Genomic DNA, 26,476 nt, shown 5'->3' with positions numbered 1-26,476 from the left:
CATCACACTGATCCGAAACTCAAGTGGGCCTCATAGGAGAGAGTGTAAACTTATGTGTAAAACTTCTAAATTCCTGTGGGAAACCAACCATTAGCTGACTGATCCAAATGATGGTTTTTCGATCATCACTTTATCCTCGTGATTCGTGTCATCTGAATGGGCAGGATGACAGAAATAGTCTGTGGTGGACCCCCACACAGCTAATGCTAGGCGTTCCATTCCAAGTCTTTCGTACGGTGTGGCCCACCTGACCTCTTAACCAGACTGATTTTCAAACCATCGGGTGAAAATGAGGCAATGCACCCGATGGATGCGTTGGATCGGATGCACATTGCTCCCCACGGTTATTAGTTCTAACAGTTCTATTGGCAAATTCATCGCTCAAGCCTCTTCCACGACGGATTGTCGTCCCATTTCCATTTGCTGCCCGGGGGCCACCATTTTGCATGTTCCAAAAGGGTATACTCGTAGTTATTTCCCATGTCCCGCGATCTTGCTTCTGCTCTGACATACAGTATTTCTGTCTTCCGAAACGTATTCGCCCCGCATACCGTACGCTTACGTACGCATACTGAACATTATAGAAATGCCCTCAAGCTCTTGGCACAAAACGCCGCGCCAACTCTCCGAATGGAGAATCTTGAGATAACTGTAGGCGGTTACAAGGGGTAATTTCGTCAAATAAAAAATTTTGGTCTCAGGTTTTGAATAATCTTGAGATAATTGTAGGCCGTTACAAGGGGTAATTTAGTCAAATAAAAAGATTCGGTATCGGGTTTCGGTATTCTGTTATTTCCGCCTTTTTTAAACTGAAAGCATGCGGAACGAATTCCCTCCAAATAACCGGGCCGAGCCCGAAGCAAAGCAACCCTATAAAAGGCGAGCTTGGCGGGACAGTCTGCCAAAACCGCTCGCTGTCTCTCCTTCTCCAGGCAAGGGGTAAGCGACTCTCTCTCTCTCTCTCTCTCTCTCTCTCTCTCTCTCTCTCTCTCTCTCTGTTTCTTGAGGCGTATACTCTCTCATTCATCTCCTTAACTTGCAGAAAGAAAAGCAACCGAAGAAGTACATGAAAACGCAGTTCAGAACTTTCAATTCTGAAAGGTTCGCATTGCATTGCCCCTACTACAAGTAGAATTAATCTTTTTTTTTTTTTTGGGTTCTTGTTTTGATTGAATTTCTTTTGAAATCGAAAATTTTCTCGATTCCATTCAAGATTTCTGGAAGATTGCTGTTCTTGGTTAAAGAAATCGAGGACATGATTATCTGATAGGCTTCTCTTCTTCTTTTTCAGCTATAGGCTGTTTGATTAGGATCACGATGTCAGATTATTAGCATTGATTGAATTACAGTTGAGATTGGTTGAAATTAACTTGGATCTGGCCAGTGAGCTAGGATTTTGTCATGCATTTCTCATGGATTGTGATTTTACTTTTGATTTTGTTGGAATCAGAGAGATTGGTGGTGTTTATTCTGCATTGTATGGTTTAGTTCACTCTTTCTTTCTGGATTTTGAGAGATTGGTGATGTTCGATGAATGTGATATGATATTGACTACCCCAGTGTGCATATAATAGATTGATGTGAAATCTAGTGGTAGATTTTGATCGTGAGCTAGAATTGCCTTGCGTGTCGCTTGAAAAGGATTTCTGATCTGTATCACATGGCTGTTATTCTATGATGGATTTGTTTTATATGATCTGATTAAATTGAAGTGTGTATCAGAAGATCTTGATTGGTTCTTGATGCTTCCATTTTGGGAGGCAGGGAAAGAATCATTTTCCAGCACAAGCTTTTGACTAGTTATTATCTGTCTGTGAATGAATGTTTATTTGCTGTCATACGCATTGTCTTGATTTAAAGGAACCGCAAGTGAGCAGAACTATGAATGCCTGCCTGTATGCTTAGCTTTAATATGGTAAAAAAAATTGCTCAAGGCCTTGTTTCTTTCTCCATTGTTACAATAATTTACCATCTCTAAATTACCACATCAACTCCCATTTTCCTATGAGCACTTGAATAAAGAAAATTGAATCTCCTTTGCTGATGCAAAACTCCATCTACTCTACATGATGATAAAGTTGCCACTTACGAAATTTTATTGTTTTGATTAATATTCTTTTCCAAAGCAATTCTTCTGAAGCTCGTTTCCTTTTCCTGTTCCCTCGAGACGTTTTCATGATTTAATGGCAGTAACTCACCATTAGTTAGTCAACTTATTAAAAAAGAAAAAGAAAAAGAAAGACCTCATTGTTAGTTAGCTAAAAGTATTAGAAATGGGATTTTCTCTGTGTGTGTGTGTGAGAGAGAGAGATTTGATAGTGGGGTTAACAAATACTGGGATGATTGAGGATGTTCAGATCAGTGTATGATGTCTCCCCACACAGTCGCTAAGTTCCTGCAAGTCTGATTCATTGCTTATGTGTACTAAGGGCAGTTTCACAAATTGGCTTCACATAACTGGATTAGTTTGATTTGGGGGCAGAAAATTAGAAATGCTCATCTTTTCTTTAGTTTGGTAAGTATAAAAACAAATTGTGTTTGCTCCCTGAAGCTGAATGGTTTAATAGAAAGCAGTAAGAGCTTCTAGTAGTTACCAAAAAGAGATTCTAGTAATTTTAGCATGCACACATGTTTTTAATTATCTTTTGTTTGCTGAGTATCTGAACTTTTTCTTTGCTTGTTGAGAGAAGGGTGTTAAGGAGATCTGATAGGACTTCTCTGAGCATGAATTGAATTTAAGAGGGGGTAATAACTTGGGAGTTCTCCACGAGGAAGAAGTTACAGAAGCAACTACAGTAGCCAGCACGCTCACCATGGGACGCAAAAACAAAGACACAAGGCCTTTAAAACAGCGAATATTGATGGTGATTAACAGGCTTCCATTCTCTGCTGTTAGGAATGGTGATGATTCTTGGTCACTAGAGACCTGTTCTGGGGGTCTAGTAAATGCTCTTCTTGGTAAGTGGAAAATAAACTCTTTATTCAACGGTTTTGTTCCACTCAGTAATCCTTGTTGGATTACCCATAAAATTTCTCATTTCTCTCTTTTTTTAAAAAATAAAAATAAAAATTAACTGAACAATCCAGATTTCTGTGCTCTAATACTTTGCCATGTCAGGAGATTCTGTATTCTTTCTGGCTCAGATTGTGCATTCTTATTTGCCAATCATCTTTCATGAAAATAGTTGTAGTCGCAAATGTAATTTATGAATTATGATTTCCATACTGCTTTTCTAGTTTTCCATATGGAAAGATGATAATTCAAGTTCTTTTTTTTTGTTGTTTTTTATTTTTTATTTTTATAATAATATAGACTCATAAATATGAAGCTTGGAGTTTGTCGTCTAAATGTGTGTTCATATTTTGGCATATATACCTTTTTACATAACGGGATAAGACAGAGCATCACTTCACTTTTCTCACATTTTGTCAAAGGTGTGAAGGAGCTTGAGGCAAAATGGATTGGATGGGCTGGTCTATATGTACCGGATGAAATTGGGCAGCGATCACTTACCAAAGCACTAGCAGAAAAGGTTTGTGAGATGTAATTTTCATTATTAACTTGTCTTTGGCCTTGAATTTATAAATATATAGGCTGTTTCCCTTTTGATCCAGCATTAAGAGTTTGATACATTAGTTTTATGGGTTGACATAGATTTTCCTCTGTGAAGAGTCAATGTTAACATTTCTGGTCTTGGATTGCCTTCTGAAGTGTGTTTCACTCATTGCAAACAGAAATGCGTTCCGATCTTCCTTGATAAGGAGACAGTTAATCTGTACTACGATGGCTATTGTAACAATATCTTGTGGCGTCTTTTCAATTACCTTGGGCTTCCGCATGAAGATTGTAGGCCTGCAACGACCCACAGTCTCCAGCCTCAGTTTGATGCATATAAAAAGGCAAACCAAATGTTTGCTGATATGGTGGCCAGGCATTATGAAGATGGGGATGTTGTTTGGTGCCATGATTACCATCTCATGTTTCTTCCAAAATTCCTGAAGGAATATAACAGCAAAATGAAAGTTGGATGGTTCCTCCACACGCCCTTTCCTTCTTCTGAGGTCCACAGGATGCTGCCGTCTCGGTCAGAGTTGCTGATTTCAGTTCTTGCAGCTGATTTGGTTGGGTAATACCTCTGTATTTCTTACCATTGTTTTGAATAGCTTGCACAACACATGTCCTGATCTTTAGGCATATATGTCCTGGTACACATAGGAAGCCTAGAAGCTAACAAAGGCAACCCGTATTACTCCTTTCGGCCTAAATGCTACTGCATACATGAAATAAATGTTTGCTGAAAACTTCAAATGAGCAAAAACATGTGGATATGTGTATCAATATGAATAGGAATGTCAAACCAAATTATTATGTTACTTTTTGTATGTATCTTGAGAGAATGCTGTGTCTACACCACTCAAATGAAAATACAGAAGTCAAAGAGATCACACTAGTTGCTACTCTCAGCTTATTCTTTTGTAACTGATATGCTTGAGAGCATTTTAAATGGTGCAAAAGTTTTTTGTGCTTGGGATTCGGTTTGTACTTCCCAAACCGATGCAAACAATGTTGTTAAGAGACAAATTACAAGAAGATTTGTAGGAGAACACACAAAGCTGAACTACACTTGGCGGGGAATGAAGTATAAGGGAAGGTTGAAAAGAGCTGCCTTGATTAGTTTTGTGGGCCAGATTGTGCATTATTATTTGCCAAACATCTTTCAGGAAGTGTTACATCTGTGATTTATCAAAATCCTATAGTTGGATGCAAAGGATGAGCTTCAGAAGTTTCCGTCCAATAACCAAGAAAATTCAGGCATTTTGATTTCCTGTTAGATATCAACCCAGTAAAACCATGTGCAGTGTCAACTTTATTTGGACTAGTATTCATTTTTGGATTAATTATTTGAGTTTCTATGAGGTTATCTGTGTCATTTAAGGCACACTTGTTTCACAAGCTTACAAACTATTGTATTGTAGTAATGTAGGAGAATGGCCTTCATCATATGGAAACAAGAAAGAAACTAGGACAAGATGAAAAATAAAAAAGAAAAAAACTATAAGACACTTCCTTGATTCTCTTTTCAGCAATGAACGAACAAGAAATTTACTGTAACCTAATTGAACAAAGTGATGAAACTTGTCTTCCTTGGTCGGTGAACCACAACCTTTTAGCATACCGGCACTGCAACATCATGGGAAACCGTACTCTAATTTATTCGATTTTGACATGCTGCTGATATATAGGTGTAGAGCACAATAACTAATATGCGGTATTTGTGGCTGAATACCATCCCAATCAAACAATGCATTAGCTGCAACACAGGTTTTCCCACTCTTAGCAGTTGCTATCCAAACACTGGTTTGGTTGGTCAAAATTCCATGGTATCGGGAGACAAATACTGGTTAGTGTAATCATTATAATATTACAATTTAAGCCAATGTAATGCGTCAAGCCAAACACACCCCAATGGGTTGCCCAATCCCACCACCATGCTCATGGACACTCAAGGTATTGAGATTGATGTCACACAACTCTCCCTTGGACAGTGGCCATTGTGTCCATACTCACCTTCCCCTTGGACAACTGGAGGAATCCCTCTTAACCCATAAAGTCATGGCTAATGTACTTTACCACACATTAATTATGGCATCCAATGCATATGCCAAACATAGGTGGTCATTAAGATCATTGGTCATGGTCAATATTGGCTTTTCATGGCACACAATGCCAACAAGAACACCCCTTGAGACTTGGAGATGATCTCCCCAAGCACCTTCTCATGCCTTATATGGTTTATCGATAAGTTTATGGGGCTAAAATCTTTTGAGTTCCTTAGCACCTTATTTTTTAGGGATAAGAGTGATGAAGGAGGCCCCTTTCACCTCCCAGAAGACTTTAAAAAACTAGATTGAAAATCCATTTGGACCAGGGACTTTGTCACACCCGAGATAAAAACAAATAAACAACTTGCTTTACCTCCTTTTCCTCAACAGGGCTCTCCAACCAAGATGATTCTTGATGCAACACCAATGCATGGGACTAAATATTGAGGTGAGATCATTCAACAAATTAAATTAATTAATCAAAATCACAAAACGTGCCAAAATCATCAAACATCTTAAGATTCCAATAAGAAACTACGAATAGTCTAGGCCAAAATTAACACACAACGCCCTGCATGAGCATTAAATGCATGAAACAAGGATCTAATGGATGTAAAAACATCCAAATAACATAGGAACAAGTTTATTCTAAAAAGAAGACATAATACTACTTGGGGCTTGTTCAATTAGGATGTAGGTAAACCTAGGGTTTAGAGAATTTGGGGAAATGGCAAAATTTGGGTTTAATTGGCTTGATTGGTTAAAGGGTTTTATGGCTTTAGGTCTTAATTGAAGGGAATTAGGGTTTTGGGTGGTAGGATGTTAGGGATTTTAGGTTAATTAGGGAAATTATGAATTTAACATTTGGGGGATTTGTGGAAAATAGGAATTGAGGGAATCTATGGTTAGGATTAGGGTTTAGGGTAAGGGGTAAAGGGGTTTTGGTGTGATAGAAAAAGGGAAGCAAATGAGGAAGAGGAAAACTGTACAGACCAGCCTAGGGTTTCACACGTGTGGCCATATGGTCACACATGTGGGGCTTGGAGGCTAGATTTTGGGTTCTCATAGATGGGGTTTAGATGGAAATAGGTTAAGGGGAAGAATGGGGAAGGTTTCTAGAAGGGTTTTGGGGGTTTTGGAATGGAAGAAGATGAAAAGATTAAAGGAGTACCTTGGATGGAGAAGATGAACTACAGTCGATGGTGGGAAGCTTCGCACTTCTGTGATTGAAGAAGGGCTTGGCACTGATCTTCTTTCCAAATCACTTGAAGAGAGAAAACAATAGAGTTTTTTTGAAGAAAATAATCCACTCCCCACTTCCACTAAATTGCCCCTATTATAAGAGAAAAACATAACACATCTCTCATAAATGGTCTAAAACATAAATCAAACTATAAAATAAGTCCTAAGATAATCCTATGCCATCGAATGGCTTATGTATCATCCATCAGCCCCACAAGTGGTCACGATCACGATCCAATGGTGATGATCACCCCGATTGCGATCCAACGGTTAGAATGATATGTCGATGAAAATTAACAGCCCGATTCTCCTCAGGAGATGCTCACAAAGATGCATGCCCCATATACGGGTCATCCAACCATAAGGACACTGGTGCTCTCCTCCTCCTTGTGTACACTCGAACGGATGGTGCGTGGATGTCCTCATCAATTCTTCCTCGGAAATATGATCAAACTAAAAATTATCAAGGGATGGCCAGATCCAACTCTCATTTTTAAGAAGGTTAGAGTCTGAGTCGCTTGACCTTTACAGTTGGCCCTCTTTTTCCTCCATTCTGCATCCATCCACCACAAGACTATGGGTTCAATTTTCTCCTCGTAGCATTTGCAATACCATGGAGGAATTTAGTGTTCTTATCCCTTTAGCTAGACAGTGTGCAATCTTTGACACCATATAATTTTCTTCTCTTTGACTTTCCTTTTGTAATCAATCTTGAGAAGATCAAGCCTATCTTTTTCTTCACAGACAAATCAGAAGATTCTTCTTTAGAGTCAAGAGCTCTTTGTCACTCTCATTGACATTATTTATGAGAAGGCCCTTTTGAATTTTTAGAACTTCCAATCACATCACACTTTTTATGCTTGTTTTTCTTTATATAAAGGGTATTTTTGTCCAAAATCCCTTGCAGAAAAAATACAGTTGATGGGCTATGGTGAACTTAGCAAAATCCACACATAAATACAACACATACAAAATTTGGTCAATTTTTTTTTTTCTTTTTTTGGTAGGGAATTCTATTTTGTATATTTATTGTTTTAGCCCACTCTGATTGAAAGTTGTTTTTTTTTTTTTTTTCCTCATTTACAACTCCATTTTTTCAAGACGTTTGTTTTACTCTGCCTTTTGGGACGATGAATTATTTAACCTTAACTTTTTTGCTAATAGGCAATGCAAAATAACAATATCATTTGCTGTGATGCTGGATCCATCTTGGTTTCTCTTTACACAACTGAAATTCCTCTCATTTATTTTTTAGGCATTCAAATAAATTGTTCAATACAACATGCCGACGTAACATATCTGTTAGCTAATCTGTCGATCACCTCCTTAAGCTTCACAAGGAACTTTTTTTTGGGCGATCAAAAGGAACATGAATACATGTGACATTAAAAGAAGTACCAATATCCTATTTATTCGTTGGATGTTAAATTTTATTTATGAACCAAGAGAAACCTGAGAGAGGAACGGAGATTCTTAGCACAACTCACTGAACTCACTGACCTAAGAACTCCCTCCATAGCTAATCTATCCACTACCTTGTTGGCCTCATGAGGAACATGAGTAGTTTGACCTCTAAGTGAACCTCATTATGTTTTCTTGTTTATTCAGTAATGATTTGAAGTAAAAATCCTGAAAATTTCACTTTATTTTATCTGTGTCGAAGTGCCATTTTTATTCTTATTTCTTAAATATATTAATTTGATGTTTTTTAGGTGCTCTGTCAATGCATTTCTGAAGTGAAATTGTTTGATTTGTTTGGGTTTAATGTGCCTGAACTTATGTTGTGTAACTGCTTTTCCAACACAAGAATAATTTATTATAGTTGCCAGGACTCAATGCTTTCAATTGTTGGATATTCAAATTTTCAGCTTCCACACTTACGATTACGCAAGGCACTTTGTCAGTGCTTGCACCCGTATCCTTGGATTTGAGGGCACACACCAAGGTGTAGAGAATCAAGGAAAGCTAACTCGGGTGTCTGTGGTATAATTTAAACTATTCTCTGCATCACTTCATTCACTGATATGGATCTGTCATCCTGTAGCATGTCTTGTTAATTTTTTCACACTTTCCTGATTTCATTACTTTCATACTTTTGCTTTGTTAACACGCGGCATACTTGGGCCCTTTTTGCCAGCTGCCTAAAAGTGAGTTAATCTCATTTTAGTTATCATTAATTATGTATTAGAGATCTTGGCCTCTAATACATACTGAGTTCATGTAATTACTGTGAACTAAAATGACATGAACTGATTTTTAGGTGTCTACCAAACAGGGCCTTGGTAATTGTGCCATTTGAATTATTCACTGGCCCCTTAGTTATTATGCTATTGATTGCTATTTTATTTCTCTTTGGACTGGATCCTTCAGTTTCCAGTTGGGATAGACTTTGATCGGTTTCTCCAAGCACTAGAGCTTCCACAAGTCCAAGATAACATCAAGGAATTGACAGAGAGATTTGCAGGCCAAAAGGTAGTATTTTCTTAATCACATCTTAATTTAGTAAAAAAAAAAAAAAAAAGCATCATCACCATCATCATACAGTGGGCCATGCCTGCAAGATGCCACTACATGGCCAATGATGGGGCTTCTTTTCATAAAAGATTGATCATGTTTGCTGCCAACCCAAGTGGGAAAAGAACAGCATGATCTGATTGTGGGGCCCACTGGAAATGTGTGGACCAGTCACATAGACAATGGGCCTAGCAAGACGCACTTTTCCATACTTGAACCCCTTCCCTTCTATAAATTTTGATTGGAGAACATTTTAGGTTTTGGCTTTGATTTTTAGTCTCTATTTTAGATAATTTGAAGAGAGTTGTATACTTCTATAGTTAATGAATTAGCATGCATTGAATACTTCGGATATTCCTTTTACTTCTGATTGAGTTGTCAAAAGTTGGTTCAAAATCATCAACTGGGAGGTATTAAATATATATCCCGTTTCATGTTAAAGCTGCTTCTTTTTTATTTAATACATGGTTACATGTCTTCTGATGCACTGTAGCTTAGCTCCCTTTGATTGAACAAATGCTGAAATAAATCCTATTATTTTCTTAGTCTCATACATATTTTGATAGCTATATATATATATATATATATTGAGAGAGAGAGAGAGCAGGAGCCGGTCCTTTTATAAAACTATGAAAAAGACTAAAGACACCCTTACACAAATAAGAAAAATAGAAAAATATCCTCAATACTCTCATACGCATATACTATACATGTCTAACACGATACATGAGTCTCTCTCTCTCTCTCTCTCTCTCTCTCTCTCTCTCTCTCTCTCTCTCTCTCTCTCTCTTCCATTTTCCCTTAATTGTATTTTATCTTTTATAGGCCTTTTTATTAGGTTTTCATAATTTCTCCTTCTTTTTTTTTAGTTTACAAAAAATCAATAATGCAATGAATTGAGTGATTCATCACTTTTAACTCTTTTGGTTTAAAAAGTTTGCCTAAAGCTATTTACTTCCAGGTCATGACTTTTCTATTACTTCCAGGTCATGACTTTTCTAACTTTGACGATGATGACAGCTTTTTGTGTACATATGTTAACAATATATTTCTTTCTAATCTTTCTTTCTTATTGTGATCATTGTATACCACTCAAATTGAACAGGAAATTTTATAGGATGGGCTATAAGACAAGCCATGCTTTGTGGGACAGAATGTTGGGCAGTTAAGGAAAACCATATTTATAGGATGTGTAGCTGAAATGAGGATATTGAGATGGATGAGTGGCAAGATGGATAGAATTAGAAATGAATGTATTTGAAGAATCTAGGAGCAACACCAATAGTAATAAGATGAGGGAAAGTAGACTTAGATGGTCTGGTCATGTGCAATGGAGACCAAGAATTGCGCCAAGTAGGAGTAAGAAAAGACTCGATGACCTATGGTTTAACTAAAGTTATGACCCTTGATAGAGTGGAATGGCAGAAAAAGATTCTTGTAGCCGATCCCGATTAGTTGGGACTAGGGATGAGGCTTAGATGATGATGATGCTTTACTTTTGAATGTCTGATTAGTCGAACCCTTGAATACGCAAGTGATTACTTTACTCTTTGATGTTGAGTGGATAAAGTTTGGATCTTTTACTTTGTTAGCATAGATTTTTCTTGATGTCAAGCTTTTTTTTTTTTTTCTGATTGTGATGGTTGATGTTCCATTTGGTAGGTAATTTTGGGCGTAGACCGTCTTGACATGATTAAAGGGATTCCTCAAAAGCTATTGGCATTTGAAAAGTTCCTTGAAGACAATCCCAAGTGGCAGGAGAAATTAGTTTTGCTCCAAATTGCTATTCCAACAAGGGACCAGGTTCCTGAGTGTATGCCCTTGAACTTAACATGGATTTGTCTAACTAAAGGTGTGGTCCTTGATAGAGTTGAATGGTGGAACAGGATTCATGTAGCATGCTCCAAATTGGGATAAGGCTTAGATGATGATGGACTATGAGTAAAATTATTTCCTTAATTGCAATGAAATGATCATATGATTTTGTATGGCATAATTTAAATGTTGGTTTATCGATTTAGCTTATAAAGGTGGAAAGCTTTCTCAAGGTGTCTCCTTCCATGATAATAATGATAACATTTAATAGAAAGAGATGGCTAGAACCATGATGTATGATGATAATGTTTATAGTGTGAGATGGCTAGAGCCATGAAATCTCAATAGCCAATGAAAGAGAGTTCTGGTAAAGCATCCTATATACAAATGTCAATTCTCAATTCTCCCTGTTAGTGAATTTGTATGACATGATTTGGCTTGTTGAACATGTGCGACACCTTTGCTACATTGATGCAGAGTGAAATAGCTTCTATTGTAAAACTTGTTCGAGGTGTTAGGTGGTGGGAGCATTTTATCCCATTGGATGATGTGTGAACCCACACTGCCTGCTTTTCAATCTATGATAGATGTGGAAGTTCATACCAGTAGAAACTATAAATTTTAGCATAACCTTTGAACTTTGGTGGCCCTAGATTCCCTTAATTAGTAAGCATTGTTAATGTTTTATGTTTTCTTTAGTGTTGGGTCTTAGTGTTAGGGATTCTCTTTAGATACTGGGCTTGCTAACATAGTATATTGGATCATACCATTTTTTTGGGCAACTAGTATCTTTTTCTAGGTGCCAGTTTAGCTTTTAAAATCAATTCTGCTACACCACAACTGGGTCTTCATGAAGATCTGCAACCATATGACCAGCAAAAAATGCATCCGCAAGCCACCAGAGATTGCACCGGCAATTCCAAGTAATTGTTATTTTGTTCATCACCATGCTTTCTGAAATTATACCATTCATTTGATAAATAAGAATGGACTTTTCAACCAAGTGTTATTAATGGAAATAGACCTTCATTTCTGACGAAAGTTTTAGAGACGATGTTGATCATTGTTTTAGAAGACACATTTTCATTAATATTCCTAGAAATGATTCTATTTTTAAATTTTATGCATTCAAAAGGTTTTTCCTCAAAAAAAAAGAAAAAAAAAGAAAAAAAAAAAAGAAAAAAAGGAGCTGTTCAATCCACTGACTTCATCCAACCTTGAATCAAGATGTATCACTACAGTATTCTATCCTTTTGAGTTCCCCCCATGATGTAAGCATGCTTTTCTTATTAGAAACATTTGAAAATTCAACAAGAATCAAATCATCAACCAAAACATTATAAGATAAGTTTGGCAAACCCTTTCTAGTTCCCCCATGATGTAAGCATGCTTTTCAAATTTGAAACATTTAGAAGTTCAACAAGAGCCAAATCATCAATCAAAGCATCATAAGATAATTTCACAACTTCCTCTCCAAGTTCTAACAACACAACAAGATCAGGCAAACCTCTTTTCAATGGCAACTTCTCAATCTCTCCCACTACAGAATCTCCCAGCTCTCTTCGCTACGAAACAAACTTTTCGATCTCCATCGAATTATTGGAAAATGTTCTGTTACTTACTTCAGTAATTATGTTGGGATGAGTATGTGACAATGTAAATTCTATTGAGCCCTAAAAAAACATTCTGCTTCCCACATACCTGGCATTGCAACATTCAATCCCCAACCTGTTGACTTCATTTTCTTGTAACTCACTTTCCGTGAAAATTTTGACCAGTATCCCATGGTTATGGGTGAGTGGGCAACAAATCAACATGTTTCAAAGAATGAAGTTCAATTCCTCCCATATTTGAATCGGAAATCCCAACATCTCCTCATCCCCTCAAACCTCATTGCAAACCTTCTTTAATATTATAAGAGTTAAATCGGCTTCCATTTCTACATTCTCCTTTGGACAAGATGCTTCCCCACATATTATCCTTCTGTAGCAGTCACATTACATGGATTTCACCCCTGAAGATATACATTGGCAAGAGAATTCCACCTCTTCAAATTTGCCAACACCAACTTCTCCCTGTTGAAAACCACTCTCTTTTTCTATTTTTCCAAGTGAAATTTCCCCCAGTCTGTTGGTTTACAATTCAGTTATCGAACTCCACCACCAGCAATGATCAACTGTATAGAAGGGACACAAATAATGAATCCTGGAAATATCTCACATTTGTGTAATTAAGAACCACGTTGCTAGTGTAGTTCTTGCACTTGGGAGTGATACCAGGTCCTGTCATTCTATTTTTTACATCCTATTCTTACTGCAGAGATCTTTCAACTTCTTGTTCTCTTACATTAGATAGAAATATGTACAAAAATATGTCAATGTTATTATGCACAGATCCATTTTGGCAACTTGTTCAATAAATGTGTCTGGTTATCTGATAGAATGATCAATAGAGTGATCATGATCTGCTTCATCGTAGTTATGAATTTGTAGTTCAACTTGGTCTAGTTTGTATTTTCTTGCTATCCTGAATGGCAATTTATTCCATTAAAGAAATAAGTTGTCTATTTTGTGAAGCGTGCCACAGGAAGGTGTCCTTACATTGTTTTTGTCTTTGCAGATCGAAAGCTTAAGAGCCAGGTTCATGAAATTGTTGGGCGTGTTAATGGCCGGTTTGGAACATTAACTGCTGTTCCCATACATCACCTGGTCTGTCTTTACCATTGCTCTTATGACTTCAATAATCTCTTGAACCCTCAAAATTGCCTGACTATATATTCAGATTGAATTAATCTAATGGGTCCAAGAACTCATCGTGTTGATGAATGATTGGAACTTTAAATAACCATGCGCTTTGAATCACGTGGAGGTTTATCTTGTCATTTCTTGTAAAAAAAAATACTACCCAAACATGTAAATAAAGCCCAACTGCCCAAAGTGTCTAACTGTGGGACTATTTAACATTTAACACATGCTAAATGCAACTATAGTCTGTGGTCTTCGTTGCACATGACTCAACTATCTCAAGATTCAAACATGAACTCTCCTGCTTGCTTGGCAACAAAGATTCCGATATCGAAAATTTGTATTCATTTATAAATATTGGTACATATATGCATAACATATCGGAAAAAATTACCTGCACAACTGGTGATACACTCTCAAAATACTGATGACATATCAGAAAAAGTTTTTTGGAGTTGCTGTTTTCTTAAAAGCTTTTTGGCATGGTCTGACCTGGAGTGTGGGAAATGAACTTTTTGGAGAATGTGTTCTCCATGTGGTAGCATGAATGATGCAACAATGTCATTACATTGCAGAGCCATAAGTTCCATATTATGTGCCAAAAAGCTATACTGCTTTAAACACATGGACCATTGTTCTAACAATTGCTATTAATAACGTGTGCTATTTCTTTTCTGTTCTTTCCTTCTTAAAAAAAATAATAATAAAATAAAATAAATTCATGGACATTATGTGCAAGTGGATATTTACATGCTATACAACTGATGCTTGAAACTTGAAATGGATTCTTAATCATTTATGCTTTATAAAGGTGTAGTCCACGGCATGGCGATGTCTTGTAGTCATCTTAATTTTCCCAAGAAACATACAATGTCATAATTGGCGACTTAGGATGCTTCAACTGTTGTCTAAATGAAATGCACATGCTAATTCAGAAAATATTTCCTTAATTTCAAATACTGGGAAAAGCAAAAAAAATTCTTTTTAGTATAGAATAAGAGATGGTAACTTAATTAGTTAATTTACAAAATATGATGAATATGCATGCACAAAATGTGCATAGTTAAAAAAGCAAAATTTGCTGATGTCACATACCCATTTCTGGTGGGGTGTCCATTTCTTATCTACATGATTTTTTTTTTCTTTTGTGATCATGATTTGAGCAATGGTTACTTGCCATCACATGTTCCTTTATCACATTTTGCCAACATTGGTTAATTGCCATCACATTTTTCCAAAAGAACGTAACTTTTGAAGTTGTCCACAGCATACTTTTTAATATCCTTTTGAGTGTTACAATTTTTCTTCGAAAGATTGAGAATCTAAATCTGAATCTGTGGGAAACTCATTTTTTTTCTCTCTTTTTCAGGACTATTCCATTGACTTTCACTCATTATGTGCCTTATATGCATTCAGCGGTACTCTTTTCTGTTTGATTGTATAGTACTTACCTAGTTCACTTTTTTTTTTTTTTTTGGATTATATTGGAATTGAGACCATTTTATTTTCTAAAGGGTGAGTTCTTAGTTCTTTTTTCATCAATAAAATAAGGAATGCATCGATGGATGGAAACAAATCAACAATGTTGGCAAGACTCTCTTGACTTATTTTGTAATCACCTCCCATGAATGGTACTTGATCGTCTCCATCTTTATGTTTTTTGGCAGCAATGTCAGTTTCCCTCTCAACTTGCAGGGTTGGATTCTTGGGGACTACTTTGTCCACCCTATAAACTCTTAGAGATAACATGGCTATTGAAAAATTGAGCTTTAGGGCATATTTGGGAGCTAGGAATATATTTGGAAAGAAAATGATGCTTTTCACTGTTTAGGAGTTTACTTTTTGGTGAAAACTAAAATTAAAGAAAGTGAAGCAAATTACCTGTATCCACAGATGTGGTCCCATGTTAGCGTAGCGCAAGGAAAAACAAATATTCCTACATGAAATGATGATTTTGCCCTTTTCATTGAGGGCCCCACAAAGTGATGCCTTTTAATTGGGCATCATTAAAAGGCATTGATCAAATGGTTAGGATCAACCAACAAGGAAAATCTTTGACCTCCGATTCCTCAGCTCTCACCTACTTTCTAGGATAATTAATATAGTTTGTCCATTCCCCTAGGCACTGATTGAATGGTTAGGATCAACCCACCAAAGTGACTTTGAGAGGGATAGGCCATCAAAGGTGGGACGCAAATCATGGACAGTCTATGCTTATGGTAAAGCCTTTTCTAGTATAATCAATATGGACCAACTATTCTCCAAGCCATTCATCAAGTGGTTAGGATAATCTGATAACTATGATTCTTGACAGAGATTTCCATCTAAGGTGGAACACATACTGGGAAATGGTACTATGAGGTCTACCTTGTGGGAGCTTCCCATGAGGTCGAGCTGTGTGGGCTCCACTGTGATATGTATCGAACATCCACACCGTGCATTTAGTGGGCCCCTCTAGGTTAATGGATATGCCAAAAATCATCTGTATCCGGAACTCAAGTGGACCACACCATCTGAAACAGTCTGAAATCATGCTTCAAACATCTAAAAGCACTTGTTGGGGCCCTCCTGAGTTTTGGATTCGGTTGAAACTTGGTGTGACCCCTTATACAAGTGGGACACACAATGGATGTGCTGGATTTCTAAACCACATCTCACTGGGCCTATAAACAATCATGAAGATTTCAATGGGTGGACATACACTCTCAACTGTTGTCTATGGTATGGCCTACCTAATTCATGGATTCTCTTGATTTTTAGGCCTGTGGCCCACCGTGGAAGGGTGCATCTGATTGATGGGGTGGATGTCTGTCACACATCATGGTGGGGCCCATAGAGCTCTGCATCATCATCATCATCTAGGCCGTATCCCGACTGGAAAACATAAAAACTGCACTAGAAAGAAGGTTTACAAATCTTGATATTCTTCAGTATTAGGAATCTAAGCAGTAGATCTTCCAGAAGCTCTGCATTTTTTAGCATCACAAATTATGTTCTATGAATTAGTTTAAGGTATTGTAGAGTTAATTGAAATTTGGAGTCGGTAACTGAACATTTTTAGTCAATATTGAATCCTTTCATCTATTAGCAAACTTCAATGGCACGATTTCGATTGTGAAGCTTATGATTTTAATGTGACTATTGTGTACTACATCTTTTTTTACTAGGTCTGATGATTTTCTTTTTTTTCTTTTTTTTTTTTCTTTATTACGTTTGGGTTTAGAGTGTTTTGTGAGTGCTGTCTTCTTGTGCTGATGCATGTTTTTTTTTTTGGTTGGGTTCAGATGTGATTCTTTTAACATCTTTGAGGGATGGAATGAATCTTGCCAGCTATGAGTATGTGGCATGCCAAGATTCAAAAAAAGGGGTTCTCATTCTTAGCGAGGTAATCCTGATAACCTTTATTTCATTGATTCATCATTGAGAGAAACCTAATCCCTGTTGCATACATAGAAGAAAATAAGATGTGGCTCTCATTTGCATCACAAATAGACTTCAAACAGCAAACATGACTCAAAAATTTTGATCGACAGCAATTTTAAGGTCGTGCAATGCCAAGCATTTGCCTCACAAAACGACTTCAACCATAGAGAGATTTTTTGTAGGGTACTGTTTAGGTCATTTAAGTGTGTTTATTTACTTACCATGCAATATAAGAATTGATCTAAGTTAAATATAAATAAATCTGATTCCAATCTTATCTAGAATCTGAACTACTGAAAACATGATGGCCAATTGTTAAATTATTTACCAGATTCTTGGTTAGCGTTCCACACATGCAAGTGTTTTGGATTTCTGAGTATTGACTCATTGCAATGTAGTATTTTGAGGGTATTTATGTAAACTTTGCAGGAAAAAAGGACGTTCGGGAATGTTGAGCCATTGCAGTGAAACTGGGCTTTTATGGGGCCCACATGGTGTGTGTTTTTGTATGTGTGACATCCAACCCATCCAAAAGATGCTTCCCACCATGAAGATCACCTCATGCCAAAATCAGCTGAATCCAGTCATGCGGTGGGCTGCATCATAGAAAAAAGCACAAAAAGAATGACAAAATATGTGTTGTGGCCTGCCTAGTATGTGCATGACATCCAACATGCACAATTGGTGGACCCCACCATGATACTGAGTGCCTAAAAAATATGGCCAATCCAATCATCAGGTAGGCCACAACTTGAATTTGAAGGCTTTGGGCCAAGCGGCTAACTGATGATTGGGCCAACCTGTATTTAGCATCCCATCATCATGGTGGCTCTCACCTTATGGATGGTTTCGATGCCATAAAAATACCACATGGACCTGTCAAAAACCTGTTTGCTCCTCAGCTGTGATGAAAATGTTACCATAGTAACATGCCCCAACTATGTGTATATGTATGTGTGTGTTATGTGTTGAACTTGGTCTTGGGGGTTTTTTTTTTTTTTCTTTTAATTATTGAACCATGCCTTCACAAGTTTGTGATAAGTTGGATACTGAATCTTTTTCAGTAAGAAGACCTAGGTTCCATGAAAATGCAATCATGTCCCTGATACATCATTCTAAATTTGATTACCTATGATATGATGTGTACATTGTTAACCAGGTCCAAGATGGTTAACTCAAACCCGAACTGAAATTTTCTTTTCATTGTTCAGGATATTCAACTTGGACATGTTTAAATTGGATTGGTTAACTAGGGTACTTGTCGAACCGGGTGCCCATTGACAGTCCTAAACACACCATGTAACTCAGCAACATGTTAGTGTTTAACATCTCCCCTGCACACATGATCAAAATGACGCCCACTCTGGTCACTCATGTGATCAGGGCTTCAGTGCATCCTGTGTTTTAATTCACATGCATACCCATGATTGTCAACCAAGCTGGTCATATTTATTTTACTATTAAAATATATTTACTAAATATACTTCGTCTGATGAATCTCATAAATTCATTTTCAGATCTACTTGTTCAACAAATCAAAAACACACATGTATGAATCTCAATATGTATATGCATTGAGTCTTCAATTATGCATTTGTTACTTGAGAATGTTGCTTTGGCAGCCTTTGTTATCATCCTTTTATCAGAGAATTTTCCTGACATAAAGAAAAACATTCAACAATGGGCCTTTAGTTTGCCATGGTCACTTCTCGAAATGACTGTGGTGATGCTTTAATTATTCGATTGCAAATCTACACTCATTTACTTTTCTTTTATAAATTACATAATAAACTTGTCATGTTATGTGAAACTCATGAAAAAAAATTAAATTAAATTTTAATCTTAGGGTTTAGGGTTATGAATTGGCTTGAAAATATAAATAGGAGAACAAATGAAAAAAATATCTATTACCGAAAAATGAAGAAAATATCATGTCAATGGGGACTAGTTGCTGGAAAAACTAAGATATTTAGGATGTAACATAAGTTGCCATATTGTAAACTAAGATCTGAATTGTGTCTGTTCTCTTTGACATATGACTTCTACTAACCTAAAATGTTTTATATATTACTTTCTTATGCTGCTTACCATGTTCAATGATGAAAAACTTGGTCAGTTATAATTTTGTGCGATGGCTTTGTTTTCTAGTTTGCAGGCGCAGCACAATCTCTTGGTGCTGGTGCCATCCTTGTGAACCCATGGAATATTACAGAAGTTGCTTTGTCAATTGGTCATGCTTTGAACATGCCAGCTGATGAAAGAGAAAAACGGCATCAACATAACTTTCAACATGTGACTACCCACACTTCTCAAGAGTGGACAGAAATGTTTGTAAGGTAAGAGCTGCAGACTTGAAATTCTAAGTTGACTTGTTCTGATCCCTTCTTATTAAAATAGGTAGTAAATGTATATGTAGGACATGGTTAACCTCAAATCAGTTCTTATTGTTGGTTAGCCAAAAAGATGTATGGAATTTAGCTTCTAAATTTCTCCAAATAGTGGCATCAGGCTTCGATAATGATGTGCGCCTGATTTTTTTAGTGAAACTTCAGGAGATGCTAAAATACACAAAGTTACATATTTAGGAATAAAGAATTGTGAAAAGAATGCATACATAATAAGTTTCCATTTAATAGAGGCTTAAAAGCATGTCTATCATAAGAAATCAGTCCAACCATCCCTATTCATCCCATCTATCGATATTTCAGAATACCGACAGCACATGATATTTCACCAAGAAATTGTCAACAACTAAAAAGGAAACAAAAGATTGTGGTCTTGATATCGCCCATGCTGCGATAATGATAATATTGTGATACAATCGATATTATCGTCGACCAATTGAACATTGCATACAACCATGTGCCCATAAAAAAATGAAATAATTTTTTTTTTAAATAAATGGATTTTTGGCAATATTGATACATTGGCAATGTTATTGAAATATTGTTGATACACTGGCGATATAAACAAAATCCAGAATTTGCACAATCAAAAATTGGCGATATCGATAAGTTGGAAATGCAAGCGACACCTCGAATTTACGTAGTAAAAAATATTAGTGATACATTGGTGATATCGATACATTGGCGATACTTAGTGATACATCGTCAATGCCTAGAATTTCTGATACTACCAATGATACTGGTGTCACTACCAGTGTATTGGTATCTCCAAACTGCAGATACGGATAATATCGGGGATAATTCGATAATATTGGCGGCACTTCAAACAATGGTCTGGATTGATGTACATCTTAGCAGGAATCATTGCGTACTGCTAAGGTTCTCTATCGTGTAGCAAACACTCATTAGGTCTAGTCCTTGGCTTTTTGGTTGAGATCTCTAGTGTTGTTATCATTGCTGCTGTCAATTTCTACACCCATTTTGAAACTCTTCAACAAAGGAACACAATGGCATGGAGATATTGTGATTAGGGTTCTTGCAGGGTACAATGAATGACTAATCCGATTGTTATTACGATGAAAGCATTTCCGTGTGCATTGCATTTTATGAATGAATTGTGCAATGAATTAAAAGAGAAATCTATGGTGGTGGGTTGTCTTCCTATGATAATATTCGGAGATTCTTCTAGGATGTTTTTGGAATATGTGTACCATGTCATTTTGTTCATTTTCAGATTGTAGTTACTGTTTGTTTTACATGTAGTGAACTAAATGATACCATTGCTGAAGCCCAAATAAGGACAAGGCGAGTTCAACCTTTACTTCCAGTCAAGGCCACAGTTGAATGTTTTCTGCAGACGAGTAACCACTTTCTCATACTGGTATTCTTACCAGAACCTGAAAATTATCACAATGTTGGTCTTTGATAAAAGCTTAGTTCAATATGACAACTCATTCCACGTAATTTGTATCTCTGTTGCCTTTTAGGTCCATTTTTGTGCTGTTTGTTGTGGCATGCATCTCTGTCATAGTTTGAAATTTTACCTGTTTGACTTGTGCCTCACCAAGCCAATCCTTCAAAATCGTAGGATAGATTAAACCAAGTGTTAACCCCAGAACCTGTACAAACTAGGGCTGATGTGGTGCTTTGACACAACTGCATCATGCATAGTGACTAACTTGAGACGAATCAAATTGAGTTTTGCTTGCAATTAAATTCTTGTTTCTGTTTTACATACTTCATAAAAAGAAGTACATGATTCATTTGAGTCAGCCACAAGATTCATCGTCTCTGGTGATATTTGATGAGTAAACCTTGCTCAATTCTTAATGATGAAAACCTTGTTCAATTTTCTTGCTAGGTCATGCCTTTTTTGCTGATCCTGTTCAATTTTCTTGGCCTTGACAGGGCCCATTGACATCCATAATGCTTTGCATGTTGCTTCATTCGTTTTTTTTAAAAAATAAATAAATAAATAAAATTTAATTTCAATTTTTTTTGTTTTCTTAAAGTTTTAATAGGGTCTGCCATCTTACTGCATTCACTACCAATCCTGAACCATCTTTTGGTTGCAAAAATTTCCAACAATAGTGTTAACGGAAAAACAATTGCGAGTATCAATAATGGATAATGCAACAGATGAAACCCTACTTGCAAAAACTTTCTACATGGTACCATTGCTGCTTGCTCTTTGGCTTTGGCATACTACTACTTTCTTCCTAGTCATTCACGCTTCTTGAAAATTTGAAAACAGCCATATCCTTGCTCCTACATGGAATCTGCTCCTCACTTATGAAATGTGCATAAAGATTGGAACTATTATAGGTGGCAAGTGTCTGCAGGCAATGTTTTAGAAACTAGACAAAATGCAAAACCAGTGAAGTCACTGGTTCTGTTGGGCTGTCTATACTGGGCCAGACATTTACCTGTTCAGTTGGAAAGGTTTGAATGAACCAAAGGTTGACTAATGTAATTTAAAACTGGAAAAGTGTAAACTAAATACTCTTTTATGCATAACAAAAATATTAGTAAGAGATTCTATTCATAAAATTAATTTTATGTATAAAAGGAGATTGTTGTAAGGGGAATGCACTCTTTCCAAAAGAGGGCCGCATATGAAACTGTTTAGTGTATAGGCAGAACTGCTGCTGAAAAGGTTTACTGACACTGCCTCTTCACTCCATATATGGTGACTAGACCATCCATGTGGTGATCAATCCAAAAGCATCCGCAATGAGACAATCCCGACTATTGGGTCAATGAACATTACCTGTTGATTGTGGACCCGTATTACCCATACAAATAATCCTTACTAAAATTGTTTGTTTGTAACATGAAAACTCTACGTATGAAATATAGAATAATAAAACTGCTAGTGAGCAGTTAACCTTTCAGCCATGGTTTTGTGCAAAAGCTGCAATTTGTACGACTTGTTGGGATTGCAGTGATGAGAACAATGTTTTAAATAGCTTCTTTATGTAGCATGTAGCTTACATTTTTTTTTTTTTTCATTTTTTATTAAAAAAAATTAGTTAATCTTATCAGTGAGTGATTTTAGTAAGATAATATAAGTAATAGCATTAAATCAATTAGATTGCTCTTTCTTTACCTTTATACTTCTTTTTACACACCCACCCTCACACCCACACACACCACAGCGGGTACTCGAACCCATGACCTTAGTGTTGAAACTCTTGTGAGTCTACCACTAAGCCATAAGTAAGGACCCAGTTTACCTTTATACTTATCTTTGCCTATTTTTCCTATTATTTTAGGCTGTGTTTGGCTGCACCAGATGTTATTAAATTTTGTTAAATTTCATTATTAATCAGACTAATTTGGTGCAAAATATCATGAAATTTCATGACATTTGGCATGATCAAGCACAACCTTAACTAAAAATCTAAAAGTAGCAGGTAGCTTACGCTGCACACCATGTAGCTTAAGCTTCACGCTTTAGAGGGGTGAATGCTATGCTACACACTATTTGCTATTTAAAACATTGGATGAGACTAATCTAGAAACAGCAAGTCACGTGCCTAGAAAGCAAGTTATGCATTAGTAACCCTAAATCAACCACAATTCGTGCTTGTCGACAATGTTATAAAAATTTGAAATGGAGAGCCACTTCAAATTTTCTTCTCATGGGTAACTATTGTTCACAATGTTTTTCTACTACCATAATGGAAGATACTTAATCAGTAGTTTGAATTGTTGTCTGTTGATTAGTAACCCCATTTCTGGAGGGAAACAACACTAGGGGCTTTACTAGTTTGAAGATGACTGATTTTTTCCTTTGCTGCTGCTGTCGCTGTTTTAGCATCTTGTTTGTGGTACCAATTCCTTTATTTCTTCTTATTCTTTTAGTCAAAGGGCATCACTATTGATCTCTCTCAAGTGTTGTTATTTTGAGTTTTCTTGAACTCTCTCAAGTCCCAGCCACTTCCACCAGGAGCAATAGGTGAAATCCCAGCCACCAACAGTGCCGCTAGATCATTCACTAGTCTCGTTGAAAGTATCATTGGGTCACATCCTAAAAGTCATAAAAAGTGTCTATTCGTCGCTCATGCTATTCGTTGTTTTGTTGCTACGTTAAGATTGAATTCTTTTATTAGAGTAAATGTTTACTGTACCTTTCAAACTCAAGATACTTTGTTCAGAACACCTTGAGTTTGAGGTGGGGTGTTGGAGTATATTAGGGTAATCTTCTAGTTTAGGATATTTCCATACTTGTTAAGATGGGTGTTTGTTAAGATCGCTTCGGATCTTTACAGATCTCCCTTCTATTCTATATATTTATGTTATTCTCAGAGAAATAAACAAGTTAAAAGTTTCCACAATGTAGTTTGGTTTAACAATTTCATTAATTCCTTTTTTTTTCTCTCAGAAGTTGGCCACCATTTTCGTTTGGCTCATACTGATTTTATTTCAAAACTATAGGGTTTCAATGCAACAATGACAGAACCTGTGGTTAGCCCTGGGAAAAGAAGGGATGATCAAATAAAAGAGATGGAGCTTAAGTTGCACTCAGAATTAAAAGAGCCCTTGGCAATTATTTGCAACGATCCAAAGACGACTGTCCTTGTCATCAGTGGAAGTAGCAGAGCTGTGCTAGATGATGTACTCCTCATTTGCATGTCTAGTCTTACTATCTTTTCTATGTCATTCATAATGCAAACTTAGTAATTGTCTCTACAGAACTTTGGAGACTACAACCTGTGGTTGGCAGCAGAACATGGAATCTTTCTGCGCTCCACTAAAGGAGAATGGATGACAACAATGCCAGACCTTCTAGATATGGACTGGGTTGACAGTGTGAAGGTGCTTATCATGTATATTTGAGCTTTTTGGTTCTTCATTGTAAACATTGAATTTGATTTATTTATGGTTTTTTCATCTGGTCCACTTTACCAGGCTGTTTTGGAATATTTCAAAGTAAGGACACCTCGATCTTATTTGGAATTTCGTGAGATTCTACTTTCATGGAACTACAAGTATGCAGGTATTGGTGTAATATTTGGTCCCATTTCCTAATTCTTCAGTTGTGCTTAGTGTCAAGTTGTGTTGCTTCCTTTTTCCTCTGACCCTAGTTATGGTTGTACTTGTAGACGTTGAGTTTGGAAGGCTTCAAGCATGGGATATGCTGCAGCATCTATGGACAGGCCCAATTTCAAATGCAGCAGTTGATATTGTCCAAGGTAGCCGGTCAGTTGAGATTCGGCCAGTTGGTGTTACAAAGGTGGTGAAATTCTTTCCATCATAAAGGGATTGATATCTTTTGCATCTTTTTCTGTGTACTAGCAATCTCATTTCCAAGTCTGCAAAATAAGTTTTATACGATAGCTGAGTCTTTTCTCTCCTCAGTAATATAAAATGGAACATTTTCAGTACATGTTGTATTATCAGTGGTAATTTTTCATACTATGTAAAATGTTATTATTCTCACTAATTAAGTAAAATAAAAATAAAATCATATCAGAGTGCATTCTGTGTATGCGGGGTATGTTTTCATACATATGTCAATGCTCATGAACTTCAGGAAGCTGACATGGAGTGAATTAGTCATACTATGTAAAATGTTTTAATTTTCTAAGAAGTTTATGCCTAATTACTAGAAAATGATCTCTTTTGTTTTCCTCTATAATATTTTCCTTCCTCAAAGAAATATGTTTGACATTTTATCTAGTATTTATATGGCAGGGCACAGCAATTGACAGTATCATTGGTCAAATAGCTCATGCAAAATCCATGGTGACACCATTTGATTACGTTTTATGCCTTGGCCACTTTCTTGGGAAGGTATGTCTCCTTTTGTTTGGTTGGTTTTATTATTATGATTATTATTTAAATTTCCAGTCTTCATACATTCTTCCCAACATATGAATGTTGTAGCAAATGAGAGATATAACTCTCTCTCTCTCTCTCTCTCTCTCTCTCTCTCTCTCTCTCTCTCTCTCAACATTTATAATGCATGGTCAATGTTTCAGGATGAAGACATCTATGAGTTTTTCGAGCCAGTGCTTCCGACTGCTGATGAGCCAACAGTTGATGCTGTCAGGACATCTTCTAGCAGGTGGTCCTCACCTAAGGTGTCAAAGATGCCACATGAGGTGTGGAGGACCACATCAAGCGCAGAGAGTACGTCTGTTGCCAGGAACAATGAGGGACCATCAGTGCTTGATCTTAACAGCAATAACTACTTTTCTTGTGCGGTTGGACGGAGCCATTCAAAAGCACGTTATCTGATGGAATCGTCGGAAGATGTTGTCTCATTACTGGTGGCGATGGCTGCTGCATTGAGCTCTGATGAGAAGTAAGAAGGCGAGGACATGCTGGATGCCGGCAGCAGTGCAGATGACTGATCTTTTGAGGATGTGAATATCATTTTTTCTCCTTCACTTGAGATTCTCTCATTCTTTCCCTTTCTTTCTAGATGAGTTGGCAGTATAGAACTCTTTAACTGCTGACTCGAATATGTTAGAAAGGTGTTGCATTGATCTCATTCTTTTTTCCAAAAAGAAACAATAAATCAGATGAGGAATATCTCCGTTGACATAATGCATATGAGTTTACACTGAATATGGAATGACCACCCTTTTTTTCTTTTTTTTCTGGATACCTGTGGCTCTTTTGATAGTGGGCCAGCCTGATTTTTGGGCCAGGGCATTTACATGGTGTAATCTAAAAAAAAAAAAAAAAAACACACACCCCACACACTCACGCTAGTGG

The 26,476-nt window shown here is 36.8% G+C and overlaps 1 protein-coding gene across 1 annotated transcript; it reads left to right on the top strand.

Annotated features, from left to right (window-relative positions):
* The first annotated feature begins 480 nt into the window (after window positions 1-480).
* On the top strand, window positions 481-26,252 carry LOC131239109 (alpha,alpha-trehalose-phosphate synthase [UDP-forming] 1-like). Its single transcript, XM_058236666.1, has 20 exons — window positions 481-668; window positions 817-939; window positions 2,741-2,958; window positions 3,119-3,126; window positions 3,330-3,533; window positions 3,736-4,127; window positions 8,715-8,829; window positions 9,217-9,318; window positions 11,023-11,173; window positions 13,795-13,883; window positions 15,289-15,337; window positions 17,204-17,304; window positions 19,491-19,678; window positions 21,011-21,128; window positions 24,188-24,367; window positions 24,446-24,568; window positions 24,662-24,749; window positions 24,856-24,986; window positions 25,448-25,546; window positions 25,735-26,252. The coding sequence occupies exons 1-20, from the start codon at window positions 481-483 to the stop codon at window positions 26,062-26,064; spliced, it is 2,997 nt and encodes a 998-aa protein (XP_058092649.1). The 3' UTR covers window positions 26,065-26,252.
* The last annotated feature ends 224 nt before the right edge of the window (window positions 26,253-26,476 follow it).

The sequence above is a fragment of the Magnolia sinica genome, chromosome 3 (genome assembly GCF_029962835.1).
Source record: "Magnolia sinica isolate HGM2019 chromosome 3, MsV1, whole genome shotgun sequence".
Classification (NCBI taxonomy): Eukaryota; Viridiplantae; Streptophyta; class Magnoliopsida; order Magnoliales; family Magnoliaceae; genus Magnolia; species Magnolia sinica.
Note: the sequence above shows the minus strand (reverse complement) of the source record. Positions and strands in the feature narration are given on the sequence as shown.

What these genes read in the sequence shown, in the direction of transcription:
- LOC131239109 (XM_058236666.1), top strand. Translation starts at nt 481, where the DNA reads ATGTCCCGCGATCTTGCTTCTGCTCTGACATACAGTATTTCTGTCTTC. An exon ending in AAGGGACCAGGTTCCTGAGT is followed by an intron (nt 11,174 to 13,794) that starts GTATGCCCTTGA and finishes TTGTCTTTGCAG; the next exon opens with ATCGAAAGCTTAAGAGCCAG. An exon ending in CTGTTCCCATACATCACCTG is followed by an intron (nt 13,884 to 15,288) that starts GTCTGTCTTTAC and finishes TCTCTTTTTCAG; the next exon opens with GACTATTCCATTGACTTTCA.